The sequence below is a fragment of the Saimiri boliviensis genome, chromosome 4, assembly GCF_048565385.1.
Source record: "Saimiri boliviensis isolate mSaiBol1 chromosome 4, mSaiBol1.pri, whole genome shotgun sequence".
NCBI classification, from domain to species: domain Eukaryota; kingdom Metazoa; phylum Chordata; class Mammalia; order Primates; family Cebidae; genus Saimiri; species Saimiri boliviensis.
The window spans coordinates 155,679,030-155,699,763 of NC_133452.1; the positions used below are offsets into that span (position 1 = coordinate 155,679,030).

The following is a 20,734-nucleotide window of genomic DNA, read 5'->3' on the forward strand; positions in this document are numbered from 1 at the left end:
TATTCTGCCTCAAAAAGGAAACTGTGACACATGCTACAACATGAAGAACCTTGAAGACACTATGCTAACTGAAATAAGCCAATAACAAAGACAAGCAACTGTATGATTCATTAGCATGAGGTACTTAACAGAGACAGTACTATAGAACTGTGGCTGGCAAGGGCTGAGAGAGAGAGAGAGGAAATGAGGGGGTATTATTGTTTAGTGGGTATAGACTTGCAGCTAAATGAAAAAAAACTTTCAGTTAAGATGAAAAAAATTCTGAGATGAAAGGTGGTAATGGTTATACAACAATAGGAATATACTGAATGTCAGTGAACTGTATGCTGAAAAATAACATAAATTGTATGTTTCATATATTTTACCACAATTCAAAAACAAATGTTTCCATCACATCAAAAATGACGAGTTTTTAAAATAATTATTTATTAAAAATTCCATTTAAGAAATCTAATAGAGTATCTAAATTTGTTTTATATATAACAATTTCTTATCAGGCAGGCTCAAGTTAACAGAGATACTGTCTGGGGCTTAGAAATCCACTGGTATAGGTATTTAAACCACTTAGCATTTAAACATTATAAATATTTCGATTTCTCTGAAATCAGGATTTACATATACATAGGCTGAAATGTTTCTCAGGGTAGCAGGTATTCCAAAAAGTATTGTAGTATATTATACTATGAGAAAGCTTTTTACTCATCTCATTCTTTCATCCTTACAACATCAGTTTCTCCTGTAGGATAAAAGTGATACGATAATCTTCTAACTCTTGGCAGACATCAACTAAATCTAGTACATACAGAAACCACAGAGGAAAAAGAAATCCAAAATGGGCCAGGTGCAGTGGCTCATGCCTATAATCCCAATGCTTTAAGGAGGCTGAGGAAGGAGAACCACTTGAGACCAGGAGTTCAAGACCAGCCTGAGCAACATAGTGACACCTCACCTCAATTAAAAATTTTTACAACATAGCCAGGCATGGCAACACGCTCTTGTAGTCCCAGCTACCTGGAAGGGTGAGGCAGGAGGAGACTGTAAAGTGAGTCACACACGTGTTTGCTTTCCCAGTGCATACAAAAATTATGTTTACACACTATAGCCTATTAAGTGTACACTAGCATTATGACAATAAAAACAATGTACATACTTTAATTAAAAAATAATTGCTGGCCAGACACAGTGGCTCATGCATATAATCCCAGCACTTTGGGAGCCCGAGGCGGGTGGATTACGAAGTCAGGGGTTTGAGACTAGCCTGGCCAACATGGTGAAACCCTGTCTCTACTTGAAAAAAAAAAAAAAAAAGTCAGCTGAGCATGGTGGCGTGCACCTATAATACCAGTTACTCCAGAGGCAGAGGCAGGAAAATCGCTTAAACCCAGGAGGTGGTGGTTACAGTCAGCCGAGATCTCACCACTGCACTCCAGCCTGGGCAACAGAGCAAGACTCTGTCTCGGGCGGGGGTTGGGGGGAGGGATTGCTAACAAATGATAGATAATATGCTGAGTCTACAGAAAATCATAATCTCTGAGCTGGTAACAGGTCTTTGCCTCAATGTTGATGGCTACTATCTGATCAGGGTGATGAGTACTGAAGGCTGGGGTGGTTGTGGCAATTTCTTAAAATAAGACAACAATGAAGTTTGCCTCATCAACTGATAATTTTTTTTTATTTTTTTATTTTTTGAGACGGAGTTTCGCTCTTGTTGCCCAGGCTGGAGTGCAATGGCGCGATCTCGGCTCACCACAACCTCCGCCTCCTGGGTTCAGGCAATTCTCCTGCCTCAGCCTCCTGAGTAGCTGGGATTACAGGCACACGCCACCATGCCCAGCTAATTTTTAGTATTTGTAGTAGAGACAGGGTTTCACCATGTTGACCAGGATGGTCTCGATCTCTTGACCTCGTGATCCACCCGCCTCGGCCTCCCAAAGTGCTGGGATTACAGGCTTGAGCCACCGCGCCCGGCCAACTGATTATTCTTTTAACAAAAGATTTCTCTGTGGCATGCAATGTATTTGATAGCATTCTAACTGCAGAATTTTCAAAACTGGAGTCAATCCTCTCAATTTTTGCTGCTGATTTATCAACTAAGTTTATGTAATACTCTAAATTATTTTATATCTTAAAAATGAGCAAAGTATCTTTACCAAGAGTAGATTCCATCTCAAGAAACCACTTTCTTTGTTCATCCATAAAATACAACTCCACATCCATTCAAGTTTGACCATAAGGTATCACAGTAATTCAGTCACATCTTCAGATGCCACTTCTAATTCTAGTTCTCTATTTCCACCACATTTGTAGTTCCTTCCTCCACTGAAATCCTGAACCCCTCAAAGTTATCCATGGGGACTGGAATCAATTTTCTCTAAACTCCTATTCATGTTACCATTTGGACCTCCTCCTGTAAATCACAAATGGTTTTTCTCTCCACAATTAGCCTTGACTTGAAACTCAACGAAGGTTCTTAGTGTCACCTAGAATGGTCAATCTTTTACAAAAGGTTTTCAATTTACTTTACCCAGATCTGAGGAATGACACTGACGGTGATAGCTATATGAAAGGTATTTCTTAAACAGTAAGACCAGAAAGTCAAAAATGCCTCCTTGATCCATGGCTGCAGAAGGACATTGTACTAGCAAGCATGAGAACAATATCAATCTCCATGCACATCTCACTAGAGCTCTTGAGTGACCAGAACTCTAGTACCAATGCACGTATTATGCACGTATTAGAAAGGTTTTCACTGCGACAGTTCTGTATATCATATAATTCTAAGATCTCAGTGGATAAAATAACAAACATTCAATTTTACACTCACATATCTGTAAGTAACCTGCAGTTTGACTGATACTAGCTGAATGTAACTGAGCCAGGCTAGATTACAAAATTAACATAAATTCTCCATCATTTCTGGGTTCATCTACCTCCTAAACCAGCTAAAAGGTCACCAATCCTGATGACCTTCAAGGTGATGGGTCATCTAGATGCAGACACTGATTTACAATTCTACCCAGCTGGACTCAACCAATCTCATTAAAAGGTTGCAAACAATTTCATCGCACTGGAAAAAAAAAAGTTATTCATTTCACATCATGCTTTGTTTCTATTACTGCAAAAATTATTATTCTTTCGCAAATTTATATTAAATGTCTGTTAAGTCATTTGTGGTATAGTATTACTTGAGATGAATGTACTTTGAGACTTTAACATAGGGCTACAAAAAGTTTTGTAAGCATGTATTTCAAAATATGCAGTGAAAGAAAAAATAAATATACTGAAAGAAACATACACTGAGAGATGTTGGGCTTCATCAAAATTAAAAACTTGTGTTTTAAAGGATAGGATAGGCTGGGCACGTTGGCTCACGCCAGTAATCTCAGCATTTTGGGAGGCCAAGGCAAGTGGATTACCTGAGGTCAGGAGTTTGAGACCAGCCTGGCCAACATGGTGAAACCCCATCTCTAATAAAAATACAAAAAATTAGCCGGGCGTGGTGGCAGACGCCCGTAATCCCAGCTACTTGGAGGCTGAGGCACGAGAATCACTTGACCCGGGAGACAGAGGTTTCAGTGAGCCGAGATTTCACCACTGCACTCCAGCGTGGGCAACAAGAGCAAAAACTCTGTCTCAACAACAACAACAAAAAGATAGGACCAAGAAAACAAAAAGGCAACTTAGAGAAAATATTAACAAATCATAGCCAGAATATATAAAGATCTGCTACAATTCAACAATAAAAAGACAAGTATCTCAATCAGAAATGGGAAAAGGCTGGGTACAATGGCTCATACTTGTAATCCTAGCCCTTTGGGAGGCAAAGATTTAGGCTCACTTGAGGCCAGGAGTTCAAGACCCACTTGGGTAACATTGCAGGACCTCAGCTCTACAAAAAATTTTAAAATTACCCAGGCATGGTGGGGCTCATGCTTGGAGTCCAGCTACTCAGGAGACTGAGGTGGAAAGATGGCTTGAGCTCAGGAGTTTGAGGCTGCAGTGAGCTATGACTGCACCACTTCCTTCCAGCCTCAGCAGCAGAGCAAGATCCTGTCTACTCCTCTCCTACAAAAAGATATGCAAATGGAAAGTAAGCACATTAAAAGCTGCTCAACATCATTAGTTGTCAGGGAAATGCAAATCAAAACCAAAAGAGAGGCCACTAGGCCCTCTAGGATAGCTACAATCAAAATAAATGGAGGCCAGCCCAGTGGCTCATGCCTGTAATCATAGCACTCTGGGAGGCAGAGCTAGGCTGATCACCTGAGGTTGGGAGTTCAAGAGCAGCACATGGTGAAACCTTGTCTCTAGTAAAAATTAAAAAAAAATTAGCTGGGCATGGCGTTGGGTGCCTATAATCTCAGCTATTTGGGAGGCTGAGGCAGGAGAATTGCTGGAATGTGGGAAGCAGAGGTTGCAGTGAGCAGAGATTATGCCACTGCACTCCAGCCTGGGTGACAGAGCAAGACTCTATCTCAAAAAATAAATAAAATAAAATCAAAATAAACAGAAAATAAATGTTGGTGAGGATGCAGAGAAATCAGGACCTTCATGTACCACTAACGAGAAAGATAAAACATTAAACACAGAATTATCATATGACCCACCAATTTTACCCCACAAAAAAAAAAAAAGTGTGCACATGGCCAGGCACAGAGGCTCACACCTGTAATCCCAACACTTTGGGAACCTGAAGTGGGCAGAATGCTTGAGCCCAGGAGTTTGAGACCAGCATGGGAAACATGGCAAAACCCCATCTCTACAAAAAATACAAAAAAAACTAGTCTGATATGGTGGTGCATGCCTGTAGTCCCAGCTATTCAGGAGCCTGAGGTTGAAGGATGACCTGAGCCTGGAGAAGGTGAGCATGCAGTGAGCTGTGAACACGCCACCCTATTTAAAAAACAGCTTGCACCGGGTACAGTGGCTCAAGCCTGTAATCCCAGCACTTTGAGAGGCCGAGGCAGGTGGATCACAAGGTTGACAGATCGAGACCATCCTGGTCAACATGGTGAAAACCCACCTCTACTAAAAAAAAAAAAAAAAAAAAAAAAAAAATACAAAAAATTAGCTGGGCATGGTGGCACGTGCCTGTAACCCCAGCTACTCAGGAGGCTGAGGCAGGAGAATTACCTGAACCCAGGAGGCGGAGGTTGCGGTGAGCCGAGACCGTGCCATTGCACTCCAGCCTGGGTAACAAGAGCGAAACTCCGTCTCAAAAAAAAAAAAAACAAAAAACAGCTTGCACACCAATATTCATAGCAGCATTATTCCTAACAGTCTAAAAGTGAAAACAACCCAAACGTCCAACTGATGGATGGATAAATCAAACGTAGTTTATCCACAGAATGAAATACTGTCCAGAGGGAAAAAATGAAGTTCTGACACAAATACGAAAGAACCTTGAAAACAATGTACTAAGTCAGCAATCCCCAACCTTTATGACACCAGGGACCAGTTTTTCCACGGATGGTGCAGAGAAGGGGAGGTGGTTTCAGGATGATTCAAGCACCTTACATTTACTGTGCACTTTATTTCTATTATTACTACATTGTAATAGATAATGAAATATACAACTAGCCATAATGTAAAATTAGGGGGAGCCCTGAGCTTCATTTCCTGCAACTAGACGGTCCCATCTGAGGGTAATGGGAGACAGTGACAGATCATAAGGCATTAGATTCTCACAAGGAGCAATAAGGAGCGCAAAACTTAAATCCCTAGAATGCACAGCTCACAACAGGGTTTGCACTCCTATGAGAATCTAATGCCACTGGCCATCTGACAGGAGGCGGAGCTCAGGCAGTAAAGCAAGCAATGGGGAGCAGCTGTAAACACAGATGAAGCTGCTCACCAGTCCTCCTCTAACCTCCTGCTGTGCGACCCGGTTCCTAGCAAGTCAAGGACAGATACTGTTCTGTGCCCCAGGGGTTGAGGACCCCTGTACTAAGCAAAAAAAATCAGTCACAAAGCTCACATGTGTCCATTTATTAAAATGAAATGTCCAGAATAAGCAAAGCCAAAGAGAAAGTAGATTTTTAAAAGTTCAAACCTCTAGGGTCACTTAACTGGAAGATTAATGAATAGCCTGGTTGAGCTTGCTCCAAAAAGGGAAGGAGCCAATTACAGTTATGTTATACTCAAATTCATGAATTGTGAGAGGCACTAACACAGTTTCATTTAACAGTTAACATTAGGCTAGGTGCAGTGGCTCAGCCCTGTAATCCCAGCACTTTGGAAGGCTGAGGCAGGTAGATCACCTGAGGTCAGGAGTTCAAGACTAGCCTGGCCAACATGATGAAACCAACCCCATCCCTACGAAAAAATACAAAAATTAGTGGGCATGGCGCATGTGTCTATAATCCCAGGTACTCAGAAGGTTGAGGTGGAAGAATCGCTTGAACCCAGGAGGCAGATGTTGCAGTAAGCCAAGATCACGCCACTGCACTCCAGCCTGAGCAGCAGAGCAAGACTCCGTCTTTAGGATCACTTATGGGGGGTGGGGGTGGGGTGATTAACATTTATACAGGCTACCTTAGTACTAGGACCTATTTTAAGGGCTTCACAATTACTCTTTTTGAAACAACTTATGAAGACACAGAGAAGAAAATTTATTATCTTGCCAAAAGCCACATGACTCATTGGTGATGTGAAAATTAAAACCCAAAATCCAACATCAGAGCTTATACTCTTAACTGATAGTTTATCAACCTTTCTTATTAAATCATACACTGATAAATAAAAAGATATCCAATTTGAACCTGATTATCACTCTCCTCCCATATGGTTTATGCACCACCTGATTACGTTTATCATAACAAGGTAATGTATTCAAAATTAGGGCATGAAAACCTGTAACAAAATAGCTACATTTTACTTACCTTCTGTATTACTGACTGCTGGCTCAGGTGTGATTCTCCCATCGGTAATGTTAGAGCTGTCCTCATCCGCATAAATCAGATGGTCCTCTTTATTTTCTGGCCAGCGTGGAATCTCGCTTGTGTCTGTTGAACAGCTGCAAACATCTTCATTCTTGTTGAAGTATCTTTGTAGCCACCCTGGCACAATATTCTTAACAGATTCTGTAACCCTGCTAAGAATGCCCTGTTGGGGGGAAAAAAAACACATTATGACAGTTTTAGAAATTTATCTTTTTAAAATAAAACGCCATGCCAAGCAAAACACAATGTTTCCAACAAGTTTGGTAAAAATCAGTTTCTAAAGTTACTGCTGACATAATGGCATTTTACAAATTCTATGGATGTGAAATTCTTTCTTTCTTCTATATGAATACATAAGCCAGTGATTGTTCCAAATGGTTGTATTACTCTAATCCTTCAAAAAACCTGAAAGGCCATCAAATAAGCAGTATCGATTTTAGATTTACTAATAAAATACGTAATAAACATTTTAATCTCAGAGAAAAGGCATCCATTTTTTCCCAGGATACTAAAACAACATGAACAGTACTTTCAACAGCTTTCTTAAGCACTTATTTTACTGTACATTCTTTAAGAAAAATGAAAGTTCAGACAAATAGAAATGTGAGGGGCTTTAAAAAAAAAAAAAAAGAAGAAGAAAATAAAACAATTAATCCACCTGGGTGTGGCGGCTCACACCTGTAACCCTAGCACTTCGGGAGGCCCAGGTGGGCAGATCACCTGAGGTCGGGAATTGGAGACCAGCCTGACCAACATAAAGAAACCCCATCTGTACTAAAAATATGAAAAATTAGCTGGGAGTGGTGGCACATGCCTGTAATTCCAGCTACTCAGGAGGCCGAGGCAGGAGAATCACTTGAACCTGGAAGGCAGAGGTTGTGGTTAGCCCAGATTGCACCATGGCACTTCAGCCTGGGCAGCAAGGCAAAATTCTGCCTTTAAAAAAAAAAAAAAAAAATCCAACAAAAATAAACTCAAGAAACAATCTAAGGCCGGCGTGGTGGCTCACGCCTGTAATCCCAGAACTTTGGGAGGCAGAGGTAGGCAGAGGTCAAGAGATCGAGACCATCCTGGCCAACACAGAGAAACTCCGTCTCTACCAAAAATACGAAAAAGTAGCTGGGTGTGGTGGCGCCTGCTTGTAGTCCCAGCTACTCAGGAGGCTAAGGCAGGAGAATTGCTTGAACCTGGGAGATGGAGGTTGCAGTGAGCTGAGATTGTGCTCTGCACTCCAGCCTGGCAACATAGCAAGACTGTCTCAAAAAAAAAAAAAGAAAGAAAGAAAGAAAGAAACAGAAACAGAAAAAGAAACAAAAAAGAAACAATCTAAGATATTTTCTGATGTTGAAATTTCACTACAAAAAATGTTGGCTGAAAATCTGAGAGATAAATTTTACTATGGTAACTTTTTTCTTTTTTTGAGACAGAGTTTCGCTCTTGTTTCCCAGGCTGGAGTGCAATGGCCTATTATGGTAACTTTTAAAGGGAGAAAGGGGGCCGGGCGTGGTGGCTCAAGCCTGTAATCCCAGCACTTTGGGAGGCCCAGGCGGGTGGATCACGAGGTCAAGAGCTCGAGACCTTCCTGGTCAACATGGTGAAACCCCGTCTCTACTAAAAATACCAAAAATTAGCTGGGCATGGTGGCGCGTGCCTGTAATCCCAGCTACTCAGGAGGCTGAGGCAGGAGAATTGCTTGAACCCAGGAGGCGGAGGCTGCGGTGAGCCGAGATCCCGCCATTGCACTCCAGCCTGGGAAACAAGAGCGAAACTCTGTCTCAAAAAAAAAAAAAACCAAAATAAATAAATAAATAAATAAATAAATAAATAAATAAAGGGAGAAAGGGAAAGTAATGTGGTATAATAGCTATCAGTATTATATTTATTGTATTTTGGCTACTGCTAAGGCACTATTCTAAGCAATTTAGACATTGTTCAGTTTAATCCTCACCTAATATTCACACTTTATGGATAAAGAAAGACAATGAAATTAAATAACTTGCCAAAAGTACAAACATAATTACCACAGCATATCTAAGATAGAGTAAAAGTATGGACTTTAAGATTGCCATGACCTAGATGAAACTTAAGGACCTCCCTGTAATTTGATTTACTCTAGGTAAAATAAGAATAACACTGCCACCTATTATTTATAGTAATTATAATGAAAATCAAATAAGACACTGTGAAGGCATGTATCAATCTACAAGGTGTAACAGAAACATACTGATGACTTTTTTAACAAGGAAAAAAGCTGGCAATAAACTGGGTAAGGTAATTAATTTTAGGCAACAATTTCTTCACAAAGCAGATTTAGTAGGGTTTCAGAGAAAGAGTCAAAGAAGGAAAAAAAAATGACTCGGTAGGTAAGGAAAACAATAAAGTCAAGGCAGAACATATAAATCTACTAGAAAGGAAACTCAAGACAGAGGCCTTAAAATAATCTGCAAACAGAAAAAAAACGGAAGACAACTCTGATATAAGCACTTGAACAGTAATTTCCTTACTATATGAAAAGGTATAGATAACAACTGGGACACATGCAATTATTTTTCCATGTACTGTCCAAATTTTCAACAGCTCTACAAGGTAAGCTCTCTATGAAACACATGAAGCCAGGTTCTAGAACACTCACTACTGAACAACACAAATTCATTGTTCCGTTTTTCTTTGCTAGTATTGCACAGTATTAGTTACTGTGGAAAGAAAGACTATATACCTACATAAAATATTTTAACACACCTAATACTAGTTACTTATCCCATTTCCATACTTCAAGACTTGAGAGACCTGTAATCATACCAGATAGAGTGCAACAGTACATGATCATAGCCCACAGCAGCCTCAAACTCCTGGGTTCAAGTAATCCTCTCGCGTCAGTCTTCCAAGTAGGTAGGACTACAGGCCAGCTACCACATCCAGCTACAGCAATTACAGAGTTTAATGTAGATTTTTAAAGTTTGTTTGTGGACTTCCAGTCAGGTATTTAGCTAGTAAAAGTATCGGACATTCCTGTGATCCCTATCCATCTAAGGCCAAGAATAGAACAACTTTAAATTGACGCCATACTCACTCACAGATCACTTACGCGGCAGCATTAGGTATCTTCAAAAATAATTAGAAAACAAAACTGGTCAAAGTGGATATAATAAAGCTCATTCACTAAAATACATAAACTTTGCTTATAGACCTCTTTTCTATACTAAAATTTAGCCAACTTATCTAGTCTCAGCCCAGAAGAGCTTAATACAGGAGCAGTGAGACAGACATTACTAGTGGCACAGTGAATAACAGCATGAAGAGTAAAAAGGAATGTAGATTTTAATAGGTGGGAGTGTGGCACAGGCCTGTAGTCTTAGCTACTTGGGAGGCTTACGCAGGAGAATCACTTGAGCCTAGGGGTTCAAGATTGCAGTGAGCTATGATTGTACCACTGCCCTCCAGCCTGGATGACAGACATTCCGTCTCTAAAAACAAAAACAAAGAAAGAAAAGGACAAAAAGAAAGCAGAGAGGAAGGAAAGAAGGAAGGAAAAAAACAAAACTGACTTGAAACCAGTATGAAAGAACAAACATCCTTGTATTTCAATAGCCAAATATACTTTTGTAGGTTAAATGACCCTAGGTCATTAAGCAAAAGCTAAGTTAGGCAGGGTGCGGTGGCTCAGGCCTGTAATTCCAGCACTTTGGGAGACCAAGGTGGGCAGATCACAAGGTCAAGAGATTGAGACCATCCTGACCAATATGGTGAAACTCCGTCTCTACTAAAAAATACAAAAATTAGCTGGGTGTGGTGGTGCGCACCTGTAGTCCCAGCTACTCAGGAGGCTGAGGCAGGAGAACTGCTTGAACCTGGGAGGCGGAGGTTGCAGTGAGCCGAGATTGCACCCACTGCACTCCAGCCTGGCACCCGGCGACAGAGTGAGACTGTCTCAAAAAAAAAAAAAAAAAAAAAAAGGAAAGAAAAAGTTAAATTAAGCTTAATATAATTGAACGGTCCTCAAAGTGTGATCCCTTTCTAGCAGTATTATCAGCATCATCACAAGTCCTTCTCCAGCCCTACTAAAAGATAAACTCCAGAGGTAAGTCCCACCTGTTTAATCAAGCCCTCTGAAGTGATTCTAATATTGGAAATCAGATACATTTCAAGAAATTAAAATACATTTTAGAGAAGCCCCTCTAAAACAGATGAATAAAACTGTGCATTCTTGAAAGGCTTAAGCTTTGGTTGTCTAGAACACATACATGCGGAGCACTAGTCAGACAATATTTAAGAATATAATGAAAATATTCTAAAGTGAATCCGGTAAACAAATCTTACAGACCATAGACTGTGCTAAATGTGATACCGTTCATAAAACGATTTTCCCAGTGCTTCCCAAACTTTAGCCATGATTTTCCCCCTGTACTGTTTTTCTCTGAATCCACTCAAAAGTTTTTCTTTAAATCTACTCACTTTTCTTAAAATTTAGCTTTTCCCTACACACAAACACATTTATAAAATCACAGATTTGATGCTGTGCTAGTATCCACTTGTCCTTCTCTCAGCCCATTTTTGATAAGCTGTTTCTATGGACTGCACAACCAACCGGTTTCTGGTGAGACTAGCCTATGAGAGACATGAGCAAACACTAGGTATTAGAGAATGGTAGTCAAGAGTCTTTCTTCTGTGCTCCTCCCTGCTTAAGTATTGCTCCATCTCCAAAACTACCATTCCAGTTACAGCATTTCTTCCCTTTATTCCTCCAGTCCTAGAGAAGGTAGTAGCTTTTACTATTATTAGTCTCTGTGTATCTTGCTATCCTGTATTCATTCCATTAACCACCAGCGTCATCTATAAGTAGACCCCTTCTTAAAGATATTTCTGCTGAGGCCGGGCACAGTGGCTCACGCTTGTAATCCCAGCTCTTTGGGAGGCCAGGGCGGGCAGATCACTTGAGGTCAGGAGCTGAGACAATTCTGGCCAACATGGTGAAATCCCGTCTCTCCCAAAAATACAAAAATTAGCCAGCCATGGTGGTGCACACCTGTAGTCCCAGCTACTTGGGAGGCTGAGGCAAGACAATCACTTGAACCTGGAAGGCGGAGGTTGCAGTGAGCCGAGATCACACCACTGCACTCCAGCCTGTGTGACAGAGTGAGACTGCATCTCAAAAAAAACTTTAAAAATGATCTCTGTAGCCCTAAAGCAAAGTCTACACTAAATAATCATAAATAATAAATTTAAATTCAAGGATTAAAGGAGTGAATTGTAGAATGTGAACTGGTGAAATCCACTGGGTTTTCTCTCTCCAAGAAAGAAGGGTTCTTTATTTGGCAAAACATATGAAACATGCCACTGAGATTTAGACTAGTTAAAAATCCAATTTGGGGACTAAAAGTAAATTCAATACTACATACACATAAGAACATTCAATGTGTAAGGCAGAGTGAATATGTTAGCTTTTCAAATTGTATTTCACCTGAGTTAAAGGATTAATGAGTTGGGAGTGGTGGCTCATGCCTGTAATCCAGCAACACTGGGAGGTCGAAGCAGGTATATCACGTGAGGTCAGGAGTTCAAGACCAGCCTGGACAACATGGCGAAACCCAGTCTCCATTAATAATACAAAAACTAGCCAGGTGTGGTGGCAGGCACCTGTAATCCCAGCTACTCGGGTGGCTGAGGGAGGGAGAACTGCTTGAACCCGGGATGCAGAAGTTGTAGTGAGCCAAGATCATGACACTGCACTCCAGGCTGGACTACAGAGCGAGACTCCATCTCAAAAAGAAAAAAAATGAAATAAAAATAAAAGGATTAGCCGGGCACGGTGGCTCAAGCCTGTAATCCTAGCACTTTGGGAGGCCGAGGCGGGTGGATCACGAGGTCGAGAGATCAAGACCAACCTGGTCAACATGGTGAAACCCCGTCTCTACTAAAAATACCAAAAATTAGCTGGGCGTGGTGGTGCGTGCCTGTAATCCCAGCTACTCAGGAGGCTGAGGCAGGAGAATTGCCTGAACCCAGGAGGCGGAGGTTGCGGTGAGCCGAGATCGCGCCATTGCACTCCAGCCTGGGTAACAAGAGTGAAACTCCGTCTCAAAAAAAAATAAAAAATAAAAAATAAATAAAAGGATTAATGAAAGGCAGCTGGGATGGGGGAAGGCTATTGTGCAACACTAACTCAGAACTCATTTGTAATTAATAACATTCTTTTCTTATAAACCTTTTCACATGAATAACCAGAGGTATCCTTTCAATACGGCCAATTCCTTGTCATGTCTATAAATCCCTTCTTCTTCTTATACAAAGCTCTTTTCTTCCTATTAGTTTTCTTGACTTCACTTCTGTTCAACTGCCTTTTCTTCACATTATCCATAGCAGTATTAAGATTATAAAATCTCCTTTCTCAAATAATCTCACTGTATCTTTAGCCATAAATATCAAAAACAGTCCAACATCAGTTTAAAGGTTCTGGAATCCTATCCTCCCAGAACACAGCTATCTGAATTTCTATCTGCTCCCTGTATTGTGCTGAAGCCAGTCACTGACCCTTACTTTTCTTCCAGGGTTCTATACACAATCTCCTTACCCATTTAACTCTCAGAGGTTAAAAAATACCTATTTATTTCTTTCCATGGCTTTTCTGGCCATTAAAAAAAAAAACACCTATTTCTTATCAAATATCTTAAAAACTAAATAGTAAGAACATATGTCATTCTTATCTTTTAGTTATTTCTAGTTTTTTCTAAATATATGTGATCTAACATTTCTTATTTTAAGAAAATTTCTCAGGTCAGATGCAGTTGCATCTAGGAGTTCAAGACCAGTAGCCAACATGGTAAAGTCCCATCTCTACTAAAAATACAAAACTTAGCTGGTCGCAATGGCAGGCACCTGTAGTCCCAGCTACTAGGAAGGGGAAAGGCAGGAGAATCTCCTCAACTTGGGAGGCAGAGGTTGCAGTGAGCCAAGATTATGCCACTGCACTCCAGCCTGGGCAACAGAGCAAGACTCTCTCTCAAATTTAAAAAAAACAAAAAACAAAAAACCTCTATCATAACTTTTAACAGTCACTTACTTATTTCCATAAGGGAAAAAAAGTGATGAAGTATTCAAATCCTAATGCAGTCATAGTGAATCTAGTTTATTTTCTCCTCCCTCTGTCATCCAGGCTGGAGTGCAGTGGTACAGTGATGGCTCACTGCAACCTCCACCTCCTGTGGCTGAAGCAATCTTCCCACCTCAGCCACCCAAGTAGTTGGGACCACAGGTGAGAACCACCACACTCAGCTAATTTTTGTATTTTCTTGGTAGAGACAGGGTTTCACCATGTTCCCCAGGCTGGTCTCACATTCCTGGACTCAAGCAATCTGCCCACCTTGGCCTCCAAAGCACTGAGATTACAGGCGTGAGACACCATACCCGGCCCTGAATCTAGTTTCAATCATCTGAATTTAACATCCAAATCTAAGATATTATTGGTTATATTTTATAAGCCCATGTCCTTCAGCATCCAAGTTTACCCTATCCAATCAGCCCAAATCCTCTAGCCATTTAATCTATTTTTCTAGCTAAAGAATTAAAAATCTACAGTTGGCTACAAATTTCAACTTCCTTCAAAACTATCTGCCACAAATGCAGTAAGGAGAAACATGACCTGGCTTACTATTTCTAGTCATGCACTCTGTAGAGGTGGTATTAATAGACAGTTAACAGTAATTAAACCAATACAAGAAAAGGAGCCCCTAAAAGACATTTCAAACAAGCAACAGAAAACAAAATAAGGCCGGGCACAGTGGCTCATGCCTGCAATCCCAGCACTTTGGAGGCCAAGGCAGGTAAGTTGCCTGAGGTGAAGACTTCGAGACCAGCCTGACCAACATGGTGAAACCCTGTGTCTACTACAAATACAAAAATTAGCCAAGTGTGATGGCAGATGCCTGTAATCTCAGCTACTTGGGCGGCTGAGGCAGAATTGCCTGAACCTGAGAGGCAAAGGTTGCAGTGAGCCAAGATCGCTCCAGCCTGGGCAACAGAGCGAGACTGTCTTTAAAAAAAACCTCAATAAGGCCGGGCGCGGTGGCTCAAGCCTGTAATCCCAGCTCTTTGGGAGGCCAAGGTGGGTGGATCACGAGGTCGAGAGATCGAGACCATCCTGGTCAACATGGTGAAACCCTGGCTCTACTAAAAATACAAAAAATTAGCTGGGCATGGTGGCACGTGCCTGTAATCCCAGCTACTCAGGAGGCTGAGACAGGAGAATTGCCTGAACCTAGGAGGCGGAGGTTGCGGTGAGCCGAGATCGCGCCATTGCACTCCAGCCTGGGTAACAAGAGTGAAACTCCGTCTCAAAAAAAAAAAAAAAAACACCTCAATAAAAGCTCAGAGTAGTTCAACTCACTAAAAGTTACCTACAAAATACTATCACATTTTTCTCATGTAACATGTTTAAAAATTGGAAGTTTATTTCTTAAATTACATTGTGAAAAAGATAAGCAAAATCAAGCAATCTGAAATACCTATAGATAGAAAAGGCATCCTATCATCCTGTTTCTGACAATAAATTGTATGTGACAGCAAGACTTTAAACCAGGCTTCCGAACACAAGATCTTTTTAAAATATATTACAACCATGAAATAAGCTAATAGCTACAAATAAATTTTCTTTTTTTAAAAAAAAATACAAAATAGCACGGTGGCTCACGCCTGTCATCCCAGAACTGTGAGAGGCCGAGGCAGGCAGAACACGAGGTCAGGAGCTCAAGACCAGCCTGGCCAACATGGTGAAATCCCATCTCTACTAAAGACATACAAAATTAGTCAGGCATGGTGGCAGGTGCCTGTAATCCCAGCTACTCAGGAGGCTGTGCCAGGAGAATCACTTGAACATAGGAGGTGAAGACTGAAGTCAGCTGAGATTGCACCATTGCACTCTAGCCTGGGTGACAGGGCAAAACTCCATGTCAAAAGAAAAAGAAAATACAAGATAATTACAATATTTGCAATAATACTCTGTGCCTAATGAAAATGGTTTTGGCTGGGCACAGTGGCTCATGCCTGTAATCCCAACACTTTGGGAAGCCAAGGCAGGCAGTTCACTTGAGGTCAGAAGTTTGAGACCACCAGACCAAAATGGTGAAACCCCAACTCTACTAAAAATACAGAAATAGCCAAAAGTGGTGGCACATGCCTGTAATCTCAGCTACTCAGTAGGCTGAGGCAGGAGAATCACTTGAAATTAGGAAGCAGAGACTGTAGTGAGCCCAAAATCACACCACAGCACTTCAGCCTGGGTGAGTAAGCTAGATTCTGCCTCAAAAAAAAAAAAAAAAGAGAGAGAGAGAGAGAATGGTTTTAATTAGTGACATCAGACCAAAGTTTTAATTTTACTTCAAACTAAGATAACTGCCTTGTCAGGTACTTCCTAGAAAATGGATACAGCAAGCGGGCTTTTTAAATTACTTATTAGAAAAATTGGTAAGTAAATTAACGTTAATACCACGCAAAACCTCTCATCACAAACAAAAGCCTTACTTTGCATTAAACAATTAAATACACGAAAGTACTGAACTTAGTCACCTAAAGGAAAAAAACCTGTAATAAGGCAGGAAAATTGAGAGACAGTGTAAAGACCCTAAATCAGGAGATTAACCTGAATAACAGCAAACTCCAGTTTCCCACAAAAAAAAAAGGCCCTAAATCAAATAGTTCTACTTAATTTCAAATTTCAATGGCATATATACAGTAAGGACTCAATTTTAAATAACTCCTTACTTATATACATATGCCAGGTCCTGTTCTAAAAGCTTCACTTACATTTCTCATTTAACCTCCACAACAATTTTCACTTTACAGATGAGTAAATTAACTTGTCCAAGTCAGGGTAGAACAGAGATTCAAACTCAGGCTGACTCCATTACACTACATTGTTTTCCTATCAACTGTTTCCATTTCTATTCCCACTGACTGTATTAAGCATTTAGGATAAAGCAAAGGACAAAATAAAAGTCAAAAAACTTGGTGACTTCTGGAATAATTTAAATATTCAACCTCTAAATTCCCTCCTTTTCAAACCTGAGAACACTCCAGTCATCAGATACAAGGCAGAACATACTTATTTGGGACAAAGTATCACAAAGAAGCTACCAAAACAAATAAAAACTATGCTATTACATAAACCATGGTATAGCAAACCATGATCTGTGGGCTGGGCCAAATTCAGACCTTGGCCTATTTTTACAGAAACTAAGAATGGTTTTTACATTTGCTAAAGGATTGTTAAAAACAAAACAAAGGACAATTTGCCACAGTAGAGCCTAAAAATTTACTATGTCCCTTTCAGAAGAAGTTTACTGACCCCAAATCTAAGCTTAAAGAGGTTTCCTCCCCCTTTTAAAAAAATACCTAAAGGCCTTGGGCGCAGTGGCTGGCTTGCACCTGTAATCCCAGCACTTAGAGAGGCTGAGGAGGTCACATCACGTGGTCACGAGTTTGAGAGCAGTCTGGCCAACACGGTGAAACCTACTCTCTACTAAAATACAAAAATTAGCCAGGTGTGGTATAGTGTGCCTGTAATACCAGCTACTCAGGAGCTCAGGGGGCTGAGGCAGGAGAATTGCTTGAACCTGGGAGGCCGAGGTTGCAGTGAGATGAGATCGTGCAACTACACCCCAGCCTAGGCAAAAGAGCAAGACTTTGTCTGGTGGGAAGACGGGGAGACAAAAAGTTAAATGCAGGAAGTGACTTGTAAGACAAGTTATATCTAGGAGAATTAAAGGAGGAGTCCCTTGACTCCAAACCAAGCACATCCAAGCACACGCCCCACCCCACCCCACCCCCATCCAGAAGAGCAAAAATAAGTGGTTTCCTCTCACCAGGAGGTGGCAGTAGTTCTTCCAGAGGCAAGGTTCTGGTTTGCCCATGGGCTCAAGCTTTTTGCAGTGGCTATTAAGAAAAGCAAGCAGCTTGATCTCTCTAAAGAAGCTGACTTTCTGTGCCTGACAATCTGCACAAAAAAGAAACGGGAAAGGAAGACAAGAACTAACCGCATTCTCTTCAGTAACCTATTCAATCCCAACTAGAAAAATGACACCATTTGCTAAATGCATCTGGACAAAACGGTAAAAGGGTAGGGGGGAAGGTAACTGAAAATGATCAGCTTGCATTATTCAGGGCTGTTCTTCATATCTGCTTCTACAGTTCTTAAGAGTTATTACCCTAGGCCTTCATGGAGAAACATATTGTTGAATAAAAAGAAAAAAAAAAGAGTTATTACCCTTCAGTTATTTGAGCAAGACAATTAATTTGTCTGCACGACTTCAAGCAAGACGACATTTTAAATATCAGAAGTTGCCGGGCGCGGTGGCTCAAGCCTGTAATCCCAGCACTTTGGGAGGCCGAGGCGGGTGGATCACGAGGTCGAGAGATCGAGACCATCCTGGTCAACATGGTGAAACCCCGTCTCTACTAAAAGTCCAAAAAATTAGCTGGGCATGGTGGCACGTGCCTGTAATCCCAGCTATTCAGGAGGCTGAGGCAGGAGAATTGCCTGAGCCCAGGAGGCGGAGGTTACAGTGAGCCGAGATCGCGCCATTGCACTCCAGCCTGGGTAACAAGGGCGAAACTCCGTCTCAAAAAATAAATAAATAAATAAATAAATAAATAAATATCAGAAGTTGGGCCGGGTGCAGTGGCTCATGCCTGTAATCCCAGCACTTTCGGAAGCCGAGGCAGGCGGATCACTTGAGGTCTGGAGTTTGAGAACAGCCTGGCCAACATGGCGAAACCCCATCTCTACTAAAAATAAAAAAATTAGCCGGGCACGGTGGTGGCCGCCTGTAAACCCAACTACTTGGGAGGCTGAGGCAGGAGAATCACTTGAACCCGGGAGGCAGAGGAGGTTGCAGTGAGCCAAGATCGCATCATTGCACTCCAGCCTGGGCGAAAGAGTGTCTCAAAAAGAAAAGAAAAGATCAGAAGTTAAAGAGGGAAAGTGGTAAATTTACAGCTTTTCCCAGGAGAGCTAAACCCAGAAGTCAAAACAGGAAATTACAAGTCACATGAACATAAACGCAGAAGTCACAGGTACTGGGTGACAGCACTAGCAAGTTGGTCTGACAAGCATTAGCAAACATCCATTAACTAACAGCGCCAGACCTCTCATTCTTTCTTATTCCAACTTTCTGCTATACTACCAAAAGCTTCATTTTTGCCCAGAAACCCTTGGACACTTAATCAAATAACATTAGTATAAAACATGCCCACATCATGAAGCTCCTTGCTTCATGATGACTCAGCAGCTGCTGCAAAACATCCAGTTGACAGTCTAGGATAGCTGACAGCAAGCGGGTCCACCAAAGTTCCAAAAAGGACTAAAGAAAGTCCTTATTTTTTAAATAATAATTTTAAAAAGGAGAGTATTCTTTTGAATACACCTGAATAATTTCCTTGGGTAGTGGTAGTTTCTGCCAATATTAAATAGCACCTACAGTGTTGATCAAGAAACCCCTAAATACCTTTAACTACCAATTCAAAGGCTAAAATATGTTTTCTTTTTTAGTAGCCAGAAGAGGCAAAAGTATTTTAGACAGGAGACAATGATAAATTATCAGGACTTAAGACAAAACTAAACAGCCTGAAGTCATATCAACTCTAAGACAACGTGGATCATAGGTGTTATGCTGCTAAGGCATCATCTCCCCAAAATTAGATTTGTATTTTATCTAAGTACATTTAAAAATAAGCCGTGATTAACTTCAGACATCTGGCAAATATTAATTCCTTTCTAACTTCTATCCAGACCATCCAATGACCTGTATTTAAAACACGTCATTTTTCTGTATGTCATACAAGAAAATCTAAGCACTCAAAGACCTTCATAACAGAAAAGAAAGCATGCATGTCTAACTTTCCTTCTACAGAACGACTGGTCAAATGGCCAGACTTGTAAACTGAATTACAATCTTAAATCTGCTTGCAAATACCCCTGTGCTTCACAAATTTGAAAACCAAGCACTTTATGTACATATCTGGGGGAAAACTGGTGGAAGTAATAACAATGCCAAACCTTCTAACCAACAGTAGAGAACGACTTAAAATACCTGAACCACAATTTTTACTACTCAAACATTTCCCTCAAAATAAAAAAAGAAAAAAACGAAATTTTAAAAATCCCTCAAATCTTTTACTATTAAAAATCTGTTGATAATGACACAATTTAACAACATCAAACATGTGGAAGTGTGCAATCTTAATTAACATGCAGAATAAACTAATCTAGGAAGTCTACCTTTAACAGCAGGCAACAAGTTATCAGATCCTTTTGCTACATTTTTGTTTTTCAACAAATTTAAGACACACACTTCCCACCTTATATCATTGATAAGTTTTTTAAGTGGCTTTATTAAAGTAGGTGTTGTAACATTTCCTTAATCCTTCTAACAAGCAGCATTTTAAAAACGGAATTTTCTCGGAATCAACGATCCCATTTAAAATTAGGATCATCTTTTTTCACATTTTAAACATCCAAGAGTACATACAGTGGCTAAACTATAAGATCATCAACATTCCTGGAGTGTCGAAAATAACTAAACTTCTAAAATACGCCCCATAATATTAACATATTTTGTGTATGAGATCAGAGCTGGAGTCCCGGTCAACTGTGGAGAATGGCCAATTCCAGCCTCCAAAATAAGAGGGGGGGGGGGGGAATCGCGCAGCAGAGAAAAGACGTAAGGGTGGAGAGGGACTTTCAAAATGCCCCAGTGCCACGGTTAACTATAACCCGGTTAGGAAAATATAAGCCAATGTTCTCA

At 40.7% G+C, this 20,734-nt stretch overlaps 1 protein-coding gene across 3 annotated transcripts in view; it reads right to left on the bottom strand.

Moving 5' to 3' along the window:
• The window catches only part of NUP153 (nucleoporin 153), a 92,954-nt gene that overhangs the window by 60,615 nt on the left and 11,605 nt on the right, over positions 1–20,734 (bottom strand). For all 3 annotated transcript variants that reach the window (XM_003927319.4, XM_074398486.1, XM_074398487.1), the window contains exon 2: positions 6,882–7,104. In XM_003927319.4, coding sequence (XP_003927368.1) covers positions 6,882–7,104 — 223 coding nt within the window. The remainder of the gene's footprint in view (positions 1–6,881; positions 7,105–20,734) is intronic.